This window comes from Bufo gargarizans, chromosome 1 (assembly GCF_014858855.1).
Source record: "Bufo gargarizans isolate SCDJY-AF-19 chromosome 1, ASM1485885v1, whole genome shotgun sequence".
Classification (NCBI taxonomy): Eukaryota; Metazoa; Chordata; class Amphibia; order Anura; family Bufonidae; genus Bufo; species Bufo gargarizans.
The window spans coordinates 497,553,980-497,573,856 of record NC_058080.1 but is presented as its reverse complement, the minus strand read 5'-3'; the positions used below and the strand labels follow the sequence as shown (position 1 = coordinate 497,573,856).

The 19,877-nt window shown below is 44.1% G+C and overlaps 1 gene segment (V, D, J or C); it reads left to right on the top strand.

The window, feature by feature from the left end:
* The first annotated feature begins 764 nt into the window (after positions 1–764).
* On the top strand, positions 765–1,674 carry LOC122923741. The segment is given in 2 exon segments: positions 765–904; positions 1,150–1,674. Coding segments are annotated over 2 exon segments (390 nt in total).
* The last annotated feature ends 18,203 nt before the right edge of the window (positions 1,675–19,877 follow it).

Genomic DNA, 19,877 nt, shown 5'->3' with positions numbered 1-19,877 from the left:
CCCACCCTGTACAGAAGATGTCAGCAGTCAGATCCCTCTTACCCTGTACAGAAGATGTCAGCAGTCACATCCCTCCCACCCTGTACAGAAGATGTCAGCAGTCACATCCCTCCCACCCTGTACAGAAGATGTCAGCAGTCAGATCCCTCCTACCCTGTACAGAAGATGTCAGCAGTCAGATCCCTCCTACCCTGTACAGAAGATGTCAGCAGTCAGATCCCTCCTACCCTGTACAGAAGATGTCAGCAGTCACATCCCTCCCACCCTGTACAGAAGATGTCAGCAGTCACATCCCTCCCACCCTGTACAGAAGATGTCAGCAGTCACATCCCTCCCACCCTGTACAGAAGATGTCAGCAGTCACATCCCTCCCACCCTGTACAGAAGATGTCAGCAGTCAGATCCCTCCCATCCTATACAGAAGATGTCAGCAGTCAGATCCCTCCCACCCTATACAGAAGATGTCAGCAGTCAGATCCCTCCCACCCTGTACAGAAGATGTCAGCAGTCACATCCCTCCCACCCTGTACAGAAGATGTCAGCAGTCACATCCCTCCCACCATGTACAGAAGATGTCAGCAGTCAGATTCCTCCCACCCTATACAGAAGATGTCAGCAGTCACATCCCTCCCACCCTGTACAGAAGATGTCAGCAGTCAGATCCCTCCCACCCTGTACAGAAGATGTCAGCAGTCACATCCCTCCCACCATGTACAGAAGATGTCAGCAGTCACATCCCTCCCACCCTATACAGAAGACATCTACAGTCACAGTGCTTGTTTTTGTCAGTGAGCTGGTGCTGCTGTTTGGTGCTTGTGTTTTCCTCTAACTCTGGGCAGAATGTTGGGTGTTATGTCTTCTAATATATGTATTACCTTCCTCATACTATTTTATTATTTTTCATGTAAGTATAATATAGTTATTATTACTGACACATCTGTATATGTGTATTGCTGTTTGTACTGTTGTAAAGATAGAGGGGTCTGGCGTGCTGTTGTCCATGGAGTCGAGCACAACTGTATTGCGACTGAACAAAACTGTTGTAACACTTCATAGTATAAAGTCTATTACGTGTGATTTTAGAACAAATTACTTTGTTACATTAATCAAGATGTATTATCATTTTTTTTATTTTTTTTATGTTAACAGGTTCAGTGCTGGGAAATGTTATCACCTCAGAAAAACAAAACATGAATGCTAAACTTGGGGAATCAGTAACATTAACCTGTAACTACTCAACCAGCAGCTCTTCCCCATATCTGCACTGGTATCGTCAGTACCCCCACCAAATGCAGTATATCCTCAGCCGGGGGGCAAAGAGCTATTCAAGCTTAAAGCGTGAGAATCCAGAACTGGAGCCTGAAAAATTCCAGTCAGAGACCAGCGACACATCCACCTCTTTATCCATCTCCAGCCCGACCGTGTCTGATTCTGCCTTGTACTTGTGTGCTCTCGGTGATGGAGCACAGTGGTGAACATGTACTTATATAAAGTGTTAAAAGCACAATGTAATATACTGTTACAGACGCTAGGTGGCGCAGTGCAACAACATCCACATATTGGTATTCTAACTGCTCTGTATTTTATAAATTTTACCCTGTTCATAGTTCTTATTTTTAGGATGTGCATCTAAAAAAAAAAGTTTAAAAAATGAGTGGTCTTAATAATATTAAACGGCGACAGATAATAACTCGTATTGGGAAGTAGTTTATTTGTTTATTACTTCAAAGATATTTTAAATGTTTTAGAATAACATTTCCGAATGTCCTTATGATAGTCCACAATGAGGGGAATCTATTAATACTGGTGCTCTTTGTGTTCAGTATGCCAATGTGCCTCCGTGTGCGGCATGCACTAAATTTATCAACAGTGTGAATGTTTTGTTGACTAACCCCTTCCTGCCTTACTGCATACCATTACATTGTGTGAAATATGTAATTTCTGAGAGCCACCATAACAGTATAGTGCAGTGATAGCTGTGTACATGGCATCATTTGCACCTGTGCAATACAGCCAGCACCCTGCTTTTATGGATTTGATTCAAAATATTGTAACCCCAATGCCGGCTGTTAAGCCCCTTAGGATGCATAGATCAATAATGACTGCAACATCTAAATGGTTAAACATTAGGAGGGGCCCCTACCGTCAACCCAGTGGTTCCCCCCTCAAAGGACTTCAAGGTGCTATTGGGTTTCTATGACAGCCAGGGACCTAAAGGCATAATACACTGAAACACAGAGGCATTGTAGTGTATTATAGAAGCACCCAAATGACCGTATGGTAAAGTCACATAGTGGGACTAACAAAAATTGTAAAATGATTAATAGAATTTTCAGGAAAAAAAAAAAAAGAATAAAAAATTCCAAGTAAAAATAGATATCACATCTGTAACTACCTGAACAATAAAACTATTGTAGTGAACCTTGATAAAATTGTTAAAAACAAGGCCAGAACTGCTGATTCTTTTTGGCAATCCTGTCTCCTAAAAAGTTAAATAAAAAAAGATCAAACAGTCATGCATACGACAAAATGGTATCAATGAAAACTATCACTGATTGTGTAAAAAATCCACCATAAGGCGAACTCCATAACAACAAAAGCCCCCAAAAAACAATGGCAGAAATACTTTGATTTTCCACTCTCCCTAAAAAATTAATACATTATACATTATGTGTACTCCAAGCTGTTACAAAATATGTCTCAATCCACAAAAAACAAGCCCTCAATTTGATAGAGCAATAACCCCCCCCCCCCAGAAAAAAATAATATAAATATTGCATTATTAAGCACCAAACTACTGTACACACTGTAATTACCCCATCACAAACTACTGTAGTAACTAGTAACCATCCCACTGCTATGGATGCCATGATAAGGGGAAGCCTGGTGCTGAATTCCTGTTCCCAACATGAAGTAGCAACATTTTCCTACAAGCTGGGTCCTGGCTTGAATGTGGTGGCACTTATTTGTGGCTAGGTGACATTTTTGACATCAGGCTGAATTAGTGAAAGCTTGAGTAGTCCAGCACTCTATAAATTAAAATAGTTCACATCATTACACAAGGTCGGAATTTCATCTCTTTGCTGATGTGTTTCAGGCAGTAACGGCAGGTTCACATCAACATTATGAATTCCGTTATTGTTTTCTGTTATAACATGGCTATAACGAAAAATAACGGAATTCAAAACGGAAACATTTAGAGGCATTCTATTTTGATCCGTCATAATAGAGGTCTATGGGAAAGCATAATGGATCCGTCTGGTTCCCGTTATTCAGGATGGAAAATAAAATCCTACAAAGACAGAATGGTGTTCCCCTACATTGCCTCATATGCATTGTTTCCACACGTTGGAACTCTAAGCTCCACATGTTGGACCGGCTGTATAAGCAGAGGAAACCTGTGACCTATTTCTTCATGATTCAGACGGACTACTCCCCAATGTAACTTCGACGTTAGCCAGTGGCAGCTCATGCGTGTGACCTGCCATTTTCTCAGGCTCTTTGAGGAGGCCACTTTATTTATCAGTAGCCAGGACTGTAGGATAAATTATTTAGTTCCACTCCTTCACATCCTGGAAAGGAGGCTGATAAATCTGACTGGCGAGGGGAGAGAAGACGTGGTGCCTACATCTTACGGAAACCTGAGCCCTGTGGAGGCTGAACTGGCACAGGAGGAAGAAGATATAAATGCCCAGGAATTCTATACAGAACTGGGTGGTTTATCTTCCCAAGCGACAGAAGAGGAGCAGGAGGAGCTAGAGGGCGATGATGAAGATGACGCGGATGACCCCGACAGAGAGTGGTAGTATGCACTGGAGATGGAGGCAGGGAGGCATTACAATTACAAGATCTAAATGTAGTGTCTTGAGTTCTACTGTTGTTTTTCTTCGATTTGATTTCACCAAACATTTAACTGATCGCCGATCACGATCATTCAAGATTTTTTAATAATGCGTTGGACAGTTCTTAACCCAATTTTAGTAGTTTCTGCAATCTCCTTAGATGTTTTCTCTGCTTGATGCATGCCAATGATTTGACCCTTCTCAAACAGACTAACATCTTTTCCACGACCACGAGATGTGTCTTTCGACATGGTTGTTTAAGAAATGAGAAGCAACTCATTGCACCAGTTGGGGTTAAATAACTTATTGCCAGCTAAAAGATAATCTCTCATGCAGTAATTATCCAATAGGAGGCTCATAACTATTTACTTAGTTAAATCCAGGTGGCGACTTTTTTGTGGACGGGCAGTGTATATAATAACACACACTATATACCCCACACATAGTCTATAGATGAAAGTTTTTCTCCTGTTGGTCAGGAGAAGCTTTCTTTGTCTAAATGCCATAATTTGCTGGTTCATTTAGCGTTACCCATGGTGCACCACAGGGAGGCTAACCAACTGTACACCCCATACTGTACCATCACTTCACTAAACAGGTACATCTGCTCAGCTGGCCAATATACGATTGCTCATACCCCACACACATACAAAAGCAATACAATGCAATCTTATAACGGTAACTTTACGTACATGTGCCGCCAGTGGCCGTATTGCACCCCGCATACAGCGGGTCCACAATACACAGCCACCGGCGTGTGCACCCTGCATCAAGGATCACGTACGCATTCACTTCAATGGGTCCGCAATCCAGGAGATGCGGTGTGGAACCTCACGGAAGCATCTCACTTTTAGCGGAACGGACATATCACGGACCCTTTCAAGTGAATGGGTCTGGAATCCGTCTGCAGTAGACGCTCGGATGTTGCCCATGCATTGGGGACCGCTATTGTGACACCACTGCCTCAGCGTCCTGCGATGAAATTGGGCGGATGCCACGCTCAAAGAAATCACGGATGAGGCGGACACCCCGGACACCTGCACCCGCCCCTCCATGGGTAGAGGAGCGGCCCCGTGCTGGCAGCGGTCCAGCACTAGAACCCACTCCCATTTCCACTCATGATGTGGTTTTATATATACACCCAAAAAAAAAAAAAAGAAAATAAAGAGGGAATTTGAGCAAACTTTATTAGGGCGGGGACAATGGGGCAATAATGAACTAAAATATAGAATAAACCCAAAAACTGTAAAACAATATTTTTTTTTCACACACAAAAGACGCAGACACTAATCACAAAATAAATAAAGCCTAAAACACTAGGACTTTTATTTTTTTTCACAGATGGATGAAACAGACAGCTAAACACTACACTATCCTATATCCCTATCTAACCTAAAGTACACCTTGCTCTGGAAATTATCAGCTAAAATATTCCCTAACTAATAATCTAATCTAGCTAACTGGATTATATATTTAAGCTAACTCTATAACCTACACAGGGCCGGCACCACCCATAAGCAGAGTAGGCACTCTGGAGTCCGAATCCCAAGCAGAAGCACCCGGCCGCCGCCTGCGCCCCACCCCCTATTTGGAATAATCAACTCCATCTGTTCCTGTACTTGCCGTCTGGATGCAGCGAGTGCGAGCATGAGTTTGTTCAGTCACTTCGGGCAGAGCGAGCGGCACGCAGCTGACACACACCTACGAGACCCTGGTGTATTTAAATCTCATTTAGTCTGTCTTTTTCCTGGGATTTAATCTCACAACCTTTCACATCAGAGGCAAGGCATTTACCCACACAGCTATGAGAGCTGTACAGCCAGTTACTTTAAAAAATAGTGTACATCCATACACACGACAGCTGCCCCAACACACCCAGCACTGCTACATCCATACACTGTGTACTGGGGCAGCTGTCATGTGTATGGATGTACACTAGGTATCAAAGTTATCTACAGTAGAAGTCTTATATTTTTTTTTTGTAACTGCCTATACAGCTATCATAGCTGTGTGGGTAAATGCCTTGCCTCTGATACAGAAGGTCATAGGTTTGAATCCCAGCTTAAGCTTTTCTGAAAGACATGCTAAAAAAGAACACGAGCACCAAATCTTCAACACAAGAAGCTGGCATCACTGACATGGAGGTAGGCACAAAAGTTTTTATTTTATTTTTTATACCGGACTGTTACTTTACTGCCACGGGGGAGGGGGGGCTATTGGCGCCATGATACACATTGAGGGGGGAGGAGAGAGGCACTTGATCCCAGAGGTGGGTCTCGCGGGATCACGCGCCGAAGACACATGATCTTGGCAAGAGCCAAGGCAATGTGGACCTGGAGCACAGCGAGGAGCAGAACCTGGTGAGCACCCCTGGCAACCGCACTCTGACAACCTGCACTAGGTTGTCAGAGTCTGCAGGACAGTGACTGGCAGCGGGATGGCACACACTTGTGTACAGGGGTCAGGGCACACCTGCTGCTTGACTAGGGGCCATAGATTCTGACTGGCACAGGGTGCCCAGCAGTGGCACATGGAGCCTAATAGGTGGCACAGACTGTCTAAAGGGCTATGAATGGTACAGGGTGCAGGACAGTGCCAGACTGGCAGAGGGCACAAGGCAGCATACTGTTTTATGTTGCCCTGGTAGCACGGGATTTCAGACAGTGGCTGAATGGCGCCTGGCAGTGAATAGGTGGCACTGCTCGTGTTTGGTGTGCCAATCTGCTGAACAACGCAGAGTGATTGGCATCACTGGGATGGTACTATGGTACTAGGTGGCAGACAATGGCCTGATATTATATATACATGACCATAGTCAGACTGGCACAGGATATGCGACTATAGTCAGACTGGCACAGGGTACATGGCCATAGACTGGCACCATAGTTAAATGTTGCATGCAATAGGTGGCTGAAAAAGGGGCGGGTAAAAGGGTGTGGTCAATGGGCGGAGTCAAGGGGGCGGCAAAATTAACTTTTACCTAGGGTGGCAAATCCTTGCACCAGCCCTGAACCTACACTACCCCCTGCACTAAGCTCTATCAGCTAAACTACAGTATTTCCTACTAACCTACGCTATCTAGCACTAACTATCTGGATAATATATTTCTGCTAACTAACTCTGTAACCTACACTACACCCTGCACTGTACCCTATCTTTTACAATATGCCCTAACTAACCTACACTATCTAACACTAACTATCTGGATTATATATTTCAGCTAACTATCTCTATAACCTGCACTACACCCTGTACTGGACCCTATCAGCTATTCAGCTACGCAATTCCCTATTACTATCAAACACTAACTATCAGGATTATTTATATGCGATTTGGAATGTAATTTGAAAAAGCACAGTATTCAAGCTCCTCTGTCTCTCACATGAAACTTCACAAAATGGCTGCTCATTAGCCCACAAGCTAGAAGAAGGGAGGGATGATCACCTGATGTGTACTGTGTTTTAAAAAAAAAAGGAATATTCGTCATTACGAATATATAGCACTATATATTCTTAATATTTGCAAATGATCTAAGTGCCGATATTCGCGATAAGAATTCGTATTATTACTAATCGGAATATTGTGACAAATGGCCCGTTACTTCTGGCAGCGTGCTGCTGCCACTATCCTGATGCTGCCACCCGCCTGATGCCACACGCCTGCTGCCTCTACTGCCATCTGCTCCTACTGTGATCTGCCACCAACTTGTGCTATTACTGCCACTGCTGGTCCACCCCCCCATTCTGGGACCACTACTGTGACTCTTCATGCTGTTTCCACCCTCACCAGTCTGTTCTGGAGCCACTATTATGACTCTTCATGCCGTTGCCACTTTCACCAGTCTGTTACGGGGCCACTATTATCCCTGTTTGGCCATGTTGACACCACTTTTTATTTTTCAGTTCTTCTGAGCTGTCATAAGAACAGAAAAATAAAAAACAAAACGGATCCTGTAGTTTGAGCGTCCATAAGGCCTCTATCACACAGTCAGTATTTTGCATCAGGATTTGATCATGATTTGGAAGCTAAAAGCAGGAGTGGGTCCAAAACACAGAAGACATGCACATTTTTCCATCAAGTGTCATCTATGTATTGGACCCACTCCTGTTTTTGCCCTACCAATACTGATCAAATAGTTATGTAAAAACTGTCTAAATACCAAAGGATTTGATCATGATTTGGAAGCCAAAAGTAGGAGTGGGTCCAAAACACAGAACAGATGCAAATATTTCCATGTCATTTTATCTCTGTATTGGACCCACTTTTGCCTTACAAATACTGATCAAATGCTGACCAAATACTGAGCATGTGAAGAAGGATGCTCAAAATGCTCAAAATTTGTCTGTTCTTCTGAAGAATCAGAAGAAGGGAAAAAATAAACAGTGACGTCAGCACAACCTTACTGCTAACACCCTCCCCACTCTGTCATGGAGCCACTACTTGAATCTTGGGCCACTGCACAGTTCAGTCCATGCCGATAAATTAGACTTGGCACTAACATTAACCTGTAAGGCTGAGTTAACACTTCAGTTATTTAGTCAGTTATTTCCATCAGTTTTTGTAAGCCAAATTCTTGGATTAGGTATCATGAACAGATGTACACCTATTCTGTGGGTTTTACCCACACCTGCTTTTGGCTGACAATAAATGATGAGAATAACTGACCAAATAAGTTAAGTGTGAACGAAGCCTAATAGTGACGCACAGCTAACAGAAGGGATTCAAAAGCATGTGTTTGCACTGCCACAAAATTGATTAAAAGAAAAAAAAATTCCCACTACTTTATTCACGCTGCCTCCATGTCTTTATTTTGTTTCACTAAAGAGTCATTTGGATACAGCTCCTGCAGGGGCATGTAGCACTTTTTTGCTTTACTGAAGGCTGCTGTATGCTTTTCTTTTGGTTTGACGGAAGGGATTAGCTAGGACTGTTGGTGACCTGCACAATGATGTGCACATCCATATATATGATCTGCCTGTCATACTGACGCACAGTAAATGTTTCTCTATCAGAAAGGATTAGATATGCATATTGGTGCAATGCACATTGATGTACACCAAGACACACTCTCCCTGCAGTTTAACTGCAGCCTGGGATAGACCTGATTTAACGCTCTTTGTGATGAGTTAGTTTGTAATGAACCAAATTTCTGGGCAAAATTCAGCAAAGTGTCCGAATAAACTTTTTGAAAACCTCACTTATCTCTACTTATGGCACGTCACCCCCCCCCCCTCCCCCCCCCCCCCCCCCGTCCTGGCTGAAAGAAACGGTACTCACGCTCATGATCAGTTAACTGTGCATACAATTGCCCTAAGATACCCATGTTAACATTTTCATCAAAGAATACTGGAGCAGCAATCCTCATACCCATAAGAACCCCCCAATTCCAACATTTGTATCATGAATTAGCTGTTGGTGCTGCTCATGTGGGCCAGTACCTACTGTTCTGTGAATTATGAACCAGGTTATTATGCTGTCTATGATCACATATAGCAGCTGTTTTCCACCTGATTCTTTTCATGCCCCTCCTTTAACTCACACATATCTGACACTCTATATAGCTTCCAGTAAAGCGATTTCAGTGGATATTGGTATGTTGTTCTGACCACTGTAGCCCGCTGTGAGAAATTTACTGTGAATTCCTTGGAATTCTCATAATCCTCTAATACAGGTCCTTCTAAAAAAAATTGCATATTGTGATAAAGTTCATTATTTTCTGTAATGTACTGATAAACATTAGACTTTCATATATTTTAGATTCATTACACACAACTGAAGTAGTTCAAGCCTTTTATTGTTTTAATATTGATGATTCTGGCATACAGCTCATGAAAACCCAAATTTCCTATCTCAAAAAATTAGCATATTTCATCCGACCAATAAAAGAAAAGTGTTTTTAATACAAAAAAAGTCAACCTTCAAATAATTATGTTCAGTTATGCACTCAATACTTGGTCGGGAATCCTTTTGCAGAAATGACTGCTTCAATGCGGCGTGGCATGGAGGCAATCAGCCTGTGGCACTGCTGAGGTGTTATGGAGGCCCAGGATGCTTCGATAGCGGCTTTAAGCTCATCCAGAGTGTTGGGTCTTGTGTCTCTCAACTTTCTCTTCCCAATATCCCACAGATTCTCTATGGGGTTCAGGTCAGGAGAGTTGGCAGGCCAATTGAGCACAGTAATACCATGGTCAGTAAACCATTTACCAGTGGTTTTGGCACTGTGAGCAGGTGCCAGGTCGTGCTGAAAAATGAAATCTTCATCTCCATAAAGCTTTTCAGCAGATGGAAGCATGAAGTGCTCCAAAATCTCCTGATAGCTAGCTGCATTGACCCTGCCCTTGATAAAACACAGTGGACCAACACCAGCAGCTGACATGGCACCCCAGACCATCACTGACTGTGGGTACTTGACACTGGACTTCAGGCATTTTGGCATTTCCCTCTCCCCAGTCTTCCTCCAGACTCTGGCACCTTGATTTCCGAATGACATGCAAAATTTGCTTTCATCCGAAAAAAGTACTTTGGACCACTGAGCAACAGTCCAGTGCTGCTTCTCTGTAGCCCAGGTCAGGCGCTTCTGCCGCTGTTTCTGGTTCAAAAGTGGCTTGACCTGGGGAATGCGGCACCTGTAGCCCATTTCCTGCACACGCCTGTACACGGTGGCTCTGGATGTTTCTACTCCAGACTCAGTCCACTGCTTCCGCAGGTCCCCCAAGGTCTGGAATCGGTCCTTCTCCACAATCTTCCTCAGGGTCCGGTCACCTCTTCTCGTTGTGCAGCGTTTTCTGCCTCACTTTTTCCTTCCCACAGACTTCCCACTGAGGTGCCTTGATACAGCACTCTGGGAACAGCCTATTCGTTCAGAAATTTCTTTCTGTGTCTTACCCTCTTGCTTGAGGGTGTCAATGATGGCCTTCTGGACAGCAGTCAGGTCGGCAGTCTTACCAATGATTGCGGTTTTGAGTAATGAACCAGGCTGGGAGTTTTTAAAAGCCTCAGGAATCTTTTGCAGGTGTTTAGAGTTAATTAGTTGATTCAGATGATTAGGTTAATAGCTCGTTTAGAGAACCTTTTCATGATATGCTAATTTTTTGACATAGGAATTTTGGGTTTTCATGAGCTGTATGCCAAAATCATCAATATTAAAACAATAAAAGGCTTGAACTACTTCAGTTGGTGTGTAATGAATCTAAAATATATGAAAGTCTAATGTTTATCAGTACATTACAGAAAATAATGAACTTTATCACAATATGCTAATGTTTTGAGAAGGACCTGTATATGTCTGTAACAACAATGGGTGTCCGAACAACGATGGTTGTCTATTTTATTTTATTTTTTGCATCAGCCATGGATACTGCGATCACTTCCACACTTAACCATACTGCTGTTTGCTGGAACGAGAAGGTCTGGAAATGGACCAGTAAATATTCCTGCATTACTTTGAAAGAGCCTGTGCAGTGCCCCAGTGCAGAGGGTATCTGGAAATGTTTTGCAACATAGTGTGCACCCATCTGGGGAAAGCATCTGTGCTTCGTAAGAAGTATTGCTCGATGTACTACAGCTCTTATTTTGCACTCAAGTAAAGGAGAAGTTTATTCTTCTACCTCTGGCATGGTTTCCTCTCTCCTGCCACACCATACGCTGGCCATTTCACTACTATACTGTATCTCCTGCCAGGCACCCATACAACTATCAACAAGGACACCAAGTTCGGGGAGTTCCCCAACTAAAGGGTACACCGTCCTCTCACTGCACCAGAGCCAGGCAGCAACTACCTGATGGAAACCACTGTCACACATCCTATAGTCAGGGCCAATACCATTCCTATCCTCAGCTCCGGCTCCTCAAGGAGCCATACTTAAGGCTCCACTATCATAATTCTTTGTTGAATTGCATGTCATGTTATTAGACAAATTCACGCATTACACTACTGCCCTCCACAAAGAGGACAACTTGACTGGCAGCAGGGGATGATACGCTGGGCTTCATTCTTTTCTTAAACTGCTCTGGTAAAATGAAATCTGAGCTCTCATTGGTTGCTATGGCCAACAAAGACGGCCTTACTATAAAAGGGTTTTGATAAATATGACCCGATAACAGGGGCATAGCTAGAAGTGACTGGGCCCCACAGCAAATTTTTGTATGGCCCCCCTTCCCCCCACGCTTCGCAACCCCCTCCTCCTGTGAAAACTCCACTCCTTTGGCTAGTCATGATATTGACCAGACCAGGCTGCCACGCCATCCTTTTCCTATATGATATATATATAAATATATATATATATATACACACACACTCACACACACTGTCTGTCATGTAGTGTCATTTTACATAGCGGCCTCCCCTTTCTGCCCGCTGTTCCGCCATGTACTAGTGCTCATCATGGCACATATAAGCGCACACCCTCTGCATATATAAGAGTAACAAAATAAGTAGTAGTAGATGGCAGAACAGCAAGCAGGGGGGCGCAGACAGGGGCGAGAGTGGCGCAGACATGGACCAGGGGGGTGCAGACAAGGGCTGGGGGCGCAGACAAGGGCCAGGGGGTGCAGACAAGGGCCTTGGTGGCACAGACAAGGGCCGAGGGGCACAGGCTAGGGCCAGGGGGGCACAGATAAGGGCCAGGAGCTGCACTGAAAGGGCCAGGGTGGCGCACACAGGGGCCAAGGGGGCACAGACAAGGGCCAGTGAGGTGCACACAGGGGCCAGGGATGCAGACAAAGGCCAGGGGGGCACAGATAAGGGCCAGGGGTGCAGACATGGGCCAGGGGGGCACAGATAAAGGCCAGGGGCACAGACAAGGGTCAGGGAGGGGGAACAGATAAGGGCCCAGGGGTGCAGACAGTGGCCAGGGAGGCGCAGACAGAGGCCAGGGGGGTGCAGATAAGGGCCAGGGGATGCACTGAAAGGGCCAGGGTGGTGCACACAGGGGCCAAGGGAGCACAGACAAGGGCCAGGGAGGCGCACACAGGGACCAGGGGGGGGCACAGGACAGGGCCAGGAAGACACAGATAAGGGTCAGGGGCGTAGACAAGGGCTAGGGATGGGACACAGACAGGGGCCAGGGAGGTGCAGAAAGGGGCCGAGGGGGCACATAAAGGGCCAGGGTGGTGAACACAGGGGCCAAGTGGGCAGAGACAAGGGCACATATAAGGGCCAGTGCCCAGGGGTGCAGACAAGGGCCAGGGAGGTGCATACAATGGCATCGGGGGCACTAATAAGGGCCAAGGCCCAGGCGAGCAGACAGGGGCCAGGGAGGCACAGACAGTAGCCTGGGGGGCGCAACCACGCAGATAAGGGTCATGCCAGGGATATGCTGAAAGAGCCAGGGGTGCAGACAGGGGCCATGGAGGTGCATACAGAGGCCAGGGGGGCAGACAAAGAACAGAGGAGGCACAGGCCAGGGCCAGGGGGTGCAGACAAGGGCTATGGACAGGGTACAGATAAGGGCCAGGGCCCATGGGAGCAGACAGGGGCCAGGGATGTGCAGACAGGGTCCAGGAGGGGCACAGAAAGGACCAGGGTGGCACACACAGGGACCAAGGGGGAAGAGACAAGGGCCAGGGAGGCACAGACAGAGGCCAGGGGTGCAGACAAAGCATGGGGGATCACTAATAAGGGCCAGGGCCCAGGGGAGCAGTCAGGGTCCAGGGAGGCACAGACAGGGGCCAGGGGTGCAGACAAAGGCCCCGGGGGGTTTAATAATAAGGGCCAGGGGAGCAGACGGGGGCCAGGGAGGAGAGGACAGTGGCCAGGGCAGGCACAGACAAGGCCCAGAGGGTTAGGCCAGTGATGTGCTGAAAGAGCCAGGGAGGGGCAAGGGAGGCACACAGGCAGCAGACACAGACACATACCTGAAAAGCCTGATGTGCGCTGCTGTGCCGCTCCTTTTGCCTGCCGCGCTGTTTCTCCCGCCTGCCAGTCCCTCCTCCTCCTTAGGTCAGGTCTGAACTGGTTAGGCATGCCTAATTAGACCAGCGCAATGCCGGCTTGTACCGGCTTGCGCTGCCTGACAGTAAGATGCACGAGGGGGGGGGGGGGGGGGAGCACCACACTGTATGTGAAGATGTGAAGGGCCCACTGCTTTATGTGAAGGGGCCGCCCAGCGCTGTCCCCTGTATTAAATAATCTGACTATCTGAGACTGACTGACCTCCCCCTTGTCAGCCCGGGTCCCGAAGCAGCCGCTTCCCCTGCTTCCCCGGTAGTTACGCCACTGCCCGATAAGCATTTTCATATACAAATCACACAAGGTTGAGTTTTTCATGCCTCACCCTGTATATGAAGCTGTTGTTTTCCATAAACCATAACTGTCTTCTGACTGGATCGGGATTAAAATTATGATGTGGAGCTAGGGCCTGTCTGAAACAATAACCAGGCTTCCTTGTCCATCATGCTGTTAAAATAGATAATCTCCACCCTTAGGGCTGTATTACACTCGCCAATATTTTGGGCGATAATTGTTAACGAACGTTTGCATGAGTGTTCGTTACCGATCATCTTGCAGTGTAATACTGCCGCCGATTGCCTGATGAACAAGAAAAGGCTCATTCGTCAGGCAATTCTGATTTTTAAGCATGCTTAAAAATCTGTGCTTGATGGTGGCAGATCTAACCATTAGGCTGTATGGGGATGAGAGATGGCATAGAGATTATCAGAACACTGAGCTAAAAAGCTGCCTCATCCTCCTCTCTTCTCTGCTTGTCAGAGATTATGATCCTGAAAACAGCTGATCTTTAGCTGAATATGTGAGAATGGAGTTAATGAGGAGACATGAAGTACAGAGAGAACGGACAGGACAGACTGTGATAATGTGGAGCTGTTGTATTGGAGACTGCATACAAGTGCTGTTGCTCATTACCTCATCCTCCTCTCTGTACTTCATGTCTCCTTAAGAACTCCATTCATATAGAGATTCAGCTGAAGATCTTATCAGCCGTATTCAGGATCATAATCTCTGACAAAGCAGAGTAGAGAGGAGGATAAGGCAGCTCTTTACCTCAGAGTCCTGAAATAACCTGTCCTGTTTAGTCATCTAGGGACCAATATCTGCACTGGTATAATCTTTACTCCCAGCGATGCAGTATACTCTCACTAGAGAGGCAAGAACTATTCAGAGTGATAATCTAGATCTGGATCCTGAAACATTCCAGAGACCAGCGATACATCCACTTCTTTTTCCATCACCAGCCTGACCGTGTCTGATTCTGCCTTGTACTTGTGTGCAGTCAGGGGCTGAGCATAGTGGAGATCTTGTACTGTACTTGTATCCAATCTTTCAACCTTCTTTGTAGTACCTCTTGACAGACACTAGGTGGTGCAACAGATTTACACAGGGGTCAAGTCCTGGGAAAAAAAGTGTGGGAACTCACCCAAGATCCACTGCAACCCCCCCCCCCCCCCCCTCCAAAAAATAAAAAAGCACAGAAAATCTAGCATGCTGTAATTTGTGCCGCTGCGGACTAAAAAAATAAATAAAAAAAATAACACTTTTAGAAAAGTTTGTCCTGGGATTCGATCTCATGACCTCTACACAGGAGAAGCCAGGCATATGCCCTCACAGCTATGAAAGCTGTCTAGCTTGTTACCTAAAAAAAAAAAAATATAAGACTTCTACTGTAGGTAACTTTGCCCACTGTGTATGGATGTAGCAGAGCTGGGTGTGTTGGGGCAGCTGTCATGTGTATGGTTGTACACTAGGTATCAGTACACTAGGTATCAGTAGAAGTATCAGAAAAAGAAAAAAAAAACACTTTTAGAAAAGTTTGTCCTGGGATTCGAACTCATGACCTCTACACATTACAGGCAAGGCATTTACCCTCACAGCCATAAAAGCTATTGAGGTAGTTGCTTAAAAAAAAAAAAACTAAGACTTCTACTTATACCTAGTGTACTGATACCTAGTGTACAACCATACACATGACAGCTGCCCCAACACACCCAGCTCTGCTACATCCATACACAGTGGGCAGCTGTCATGTGTATGGTTGTACACTAGGTATCAGTAAACTAGGTATCAGTAGAAGTCTTATAAAAAAAAAACACTTTTAGAAAAGTTTGTCTTGGGATTCGAACTCATGACCTCTACACATCAGAGGCAAGGCATTTACCCTCACAGCCATAAAAGCTGTCTAGGTAGCTGCTTAAAAAAAAAAAACTAAGACTTCTACTTATACCTAGTGTACTGATACCTAGTGTACAACCATACACATGACAGCTGCCCCAACACACCCAGCTCTGCTACATCCATACACAGTGGGCAGCTGTCATGTGTATGGTTGTACACTAGGTATCAGTAAACTAGGTATCAGTAGAAGTCTTATAAAAAAAAAAAAAACACTTTTAGAAAAGTTTGTCTTGGGATTTGAACTCATGACCTCTACACATCAGAGGCAAGGCATTTACCCTCACAGCCATAAAAGCTATCTAGGTAGCTGTTTAAAAAAAAAAAAATAAGACTTCTACTTATGCCTAGTGTACTGATACCTAGTGTACAACCATACACATGACAGCTGCCCCAACACACCCAGCTCTGCTACATCCATACACAGTGGGCAGCTGTCATGTGTATGGTTGTACACTAGGTATCAGTACACTAGGTATAAGTAGAAGTCTTATTTTTTTTTTTTTTTAAGCAACTACCTAGACAGCTTTCATGGCTGTGAGGTTAAATGCCTTCCTCTGATGTGTAGAGGTCGTGAGTTCGAATCCTAGGACAAACTTTTCTAAAAGACATTCTAAATGAATGATCTCGTAGTGAAGGAGATGATGTCATTAGGGGGCGGGGCGCCATGAGAGGAGTCGCAGGCAGCGGCACAGACAGCTTCCTCTCAACTGAAGCCGCCCCTCCTCCCTTAGCCTGCCCTGCACAGTGCGCTCCGTCTCCCCCTGTGAATCTGATTCAGCCGTGTTCTCCTGACTTGAGGCTGAAAGGGGAACGGCGTTCCTGCCATGAAAATAGTGCAGGAACGCCGTTCCCATGCGTTCCCCTCCACTCGACCCCTGGATTTACATTTATCATAAGTTTTTATTTATTTTGATCAAAGTGCTTATACGGTATACAGCAGCATTAGAAATGATCATGCTCATCAGTCCCAATTCCTTGTGGGGCCGCCACCACTTTTTTTTTAATCATCCCAATCTAAATACAGATTCATAGGGATCCAATTAACTTATACTGCAAGTATGTTTCTGGCACATGGGAGAAATGGTTAAAAGGATTTTTCACGCATCTTGTATTGATGATGTATCTTGAATATTGACCTGTGTGGGTCCGACATAACACATCTCCATCGATCAGCTCTTCCATGCAGCCTCTGGCATCAAAACTAGCCATTTGAACTGAGCCAAAACCACAGCTTATTTTAAAGTTTAATGGCCATGCCAGCTTACTGCAGCACACCTACTGTACCATTCACTTTAATGGGAGCTGAGCTGTAGTTGCACTACCTCAGTACAGGTGGTATCTGCAAATGGTTTGTGATGTTATGTATTGTAATGATATTTAATGTAATGTACACCCAGTGTGGCCTAGTATGGTTGGCTTGGACAGGGTTAACCACTGTGGCCTAGTATGGTGGCAAGGATAGGGTTAATCACCCTGTTCCATATCTCTCAGGAGGGGATGTAGTGGGCTGGTCCTACTTTCTGACTAGAGAGAATGTAGACTAGTGTGTGAAGAGGGAGGAAGCAAGTCCATGTGCTCCTTCTCCTTAAGCCTCAGGATCCAGTGACTAACTGATCTGAAGATATTACTTCAGCTTCAGCAAGAAAGGGGTAAAGAAAGAACTTAGAATGTACAGGGCCAAGCATAGGAGTCAGCAAGGTAACCTGTGCACAGCTAACCAGACTTTGCTGCTTGTGAGGAACTACAGTTAAGACACCTGTTACACTTAACCACATCCTGGCCAGATGTGCCTCTAAAAACCTGTCTTCTGCAGTGGACACTACAGCTATAATTGCTAGATTACAATTTCTAACCAGAGTTTCTAGTGAGAGAGACTTTAGCAAGACAATATACTAATAGTGCCTCAATACCACGTTATCTGGGCAAAGAATTTTCACTGTATCCAGATTGTTGGTGGATGTACTACAACCTCTATTTAGCACTCAGTAAAAAGAGACGTTTATTCTTCTAACTCTGGCCTGGTTTCCTGACTCCTACACAATATGATGGCCAACCATAAAAGGTGGATTAGACATGCTCAAAGTGCCAACTATAATATCCTCACCAGGTATCAAAGTCATCATGGTACATAGGCCAAAAACACCAGACTATAATGCACTGTTGCAATTTCATAGTAGGCAATATGCACCACTTATTATCTAAAATGGAAAATCACAATTAGTGGACAATTTTTTTAATCCAAAATTCTTTGCTGATTCATTTCATAACGCATCATTTTAGAACTTGGATCTCCACTTTTTATATTGAGCTTCAAGTCTGCACACAAATATCTCATACAAAGCCATTTGGGAAGTGGGTGGGGTGGTCAAAACTAATGTGAGGCAGGCAGTTGTGATTTACAATGTATCTCCCAATGATATGACAAGACTGGATGAGGTTTTTGGGTATCTAGTCTCCAGGGACAAACACAGAAGTTTAAGAAGAGAGTTTTAGTGGGAACACATCTTAGTCCACATTTACTAATCTATGTGCTCTCAGACCTTGGCATAAATTGAGCCAAAATGTGACACAATATGTCTCATTTTGGTGCATCTACACGTAGCTTTAGAGAAAGTATCTCAACCTAGCCTGTAGGAAAGGGGGTATGGCCTACTATGTGATCTTTTTGCCCAAAATTTGGCATAAAATTCTGTCTCAGACAACTAGTATTTAATAAAGTTACAGGAAAGTGTCTGTCCTTGCATCATATTTATCATCCAGCCTGAGCCATTGTGATGAATCTGGTTTATGTCTAGACATCCTAAGGTTACAACATCTTTAAGATTAGTAAATCTGCCCCCAATGAGCTTAAGTGGGGCAGAAAGAATTCTATCATAAAACTTGATGGCTTCTCTTGAAGAGATAATGAAATTAAAGATTTTAATACCTAATAGTGTTGAGTGTGAATATTCGAATTACGAATATTTATCTTGAATATCGCAACTTCGAGAATTCACGAATATTTCAAATATAGTGCTATATATTCGCTATATTGAATATTCGTCATTTTTGTAACATCTGAAAACAAGATTCATCTCTGCTTCTTGCTTGTGGGCCAATGAGTCATTGCCCCACAAGCAACTTTAGCAGGGAGTGGGACGAATTATTTTTTCAGATGTTAGAAAATGACAAATATTTGATATAGCGAATATATAGCACTATATTCAATATAGTGCTATATTTTTTTTTTCTAGAATATTCGTCATTTTGTCATGATTTCCTCCTGATTAAGTTGCTTGTGAGCCAATGACTATGGCCCACAAGCAAGAAGCAGGGAGGAATCATGTTTTCAAATGTAATAAAATGATGAATATATTAAAAACGAATATATAGCACTATATTCTATAGTGCTATATATTCGTTTTTTAGAATATTCGCCATTGCCGAATATTCAAAAAAAATAATATATAGCACTATATTCTTAATAGTGCTATATATTTGTTTTTTAGAATATTCATAATTTTTTTTCCATCTGAAGTCATGATTCCTCCCTGCTTAAATTGCTTGTGGGACAAACACTTCACTTAAGATGGAAAAAAATGACGAATATTCTAAAAAAGGAATATATAGCCCTATATTCTATAGTGTTATATATTTGTTTTTGACCCACTTCGCATTACGCAAGTTTTACATTTCAGATTCTTTTTCAATCGCGAAATATACTCGAATAAGAATATTTGCGAATATGTGACGAATATTCTGCCACATATTCCCGAAATATCGCGAATTCGAATATGGGACCTGCCACTCATCACTATTGCCTAAATAGAACATAATGCATGCTGTATTAGAAGTTATTATATTTAACTGACAATTACATTTGAAACATAAAAAATAAAGAAGTTCATTAAAGTAGAACAGAGAGACAT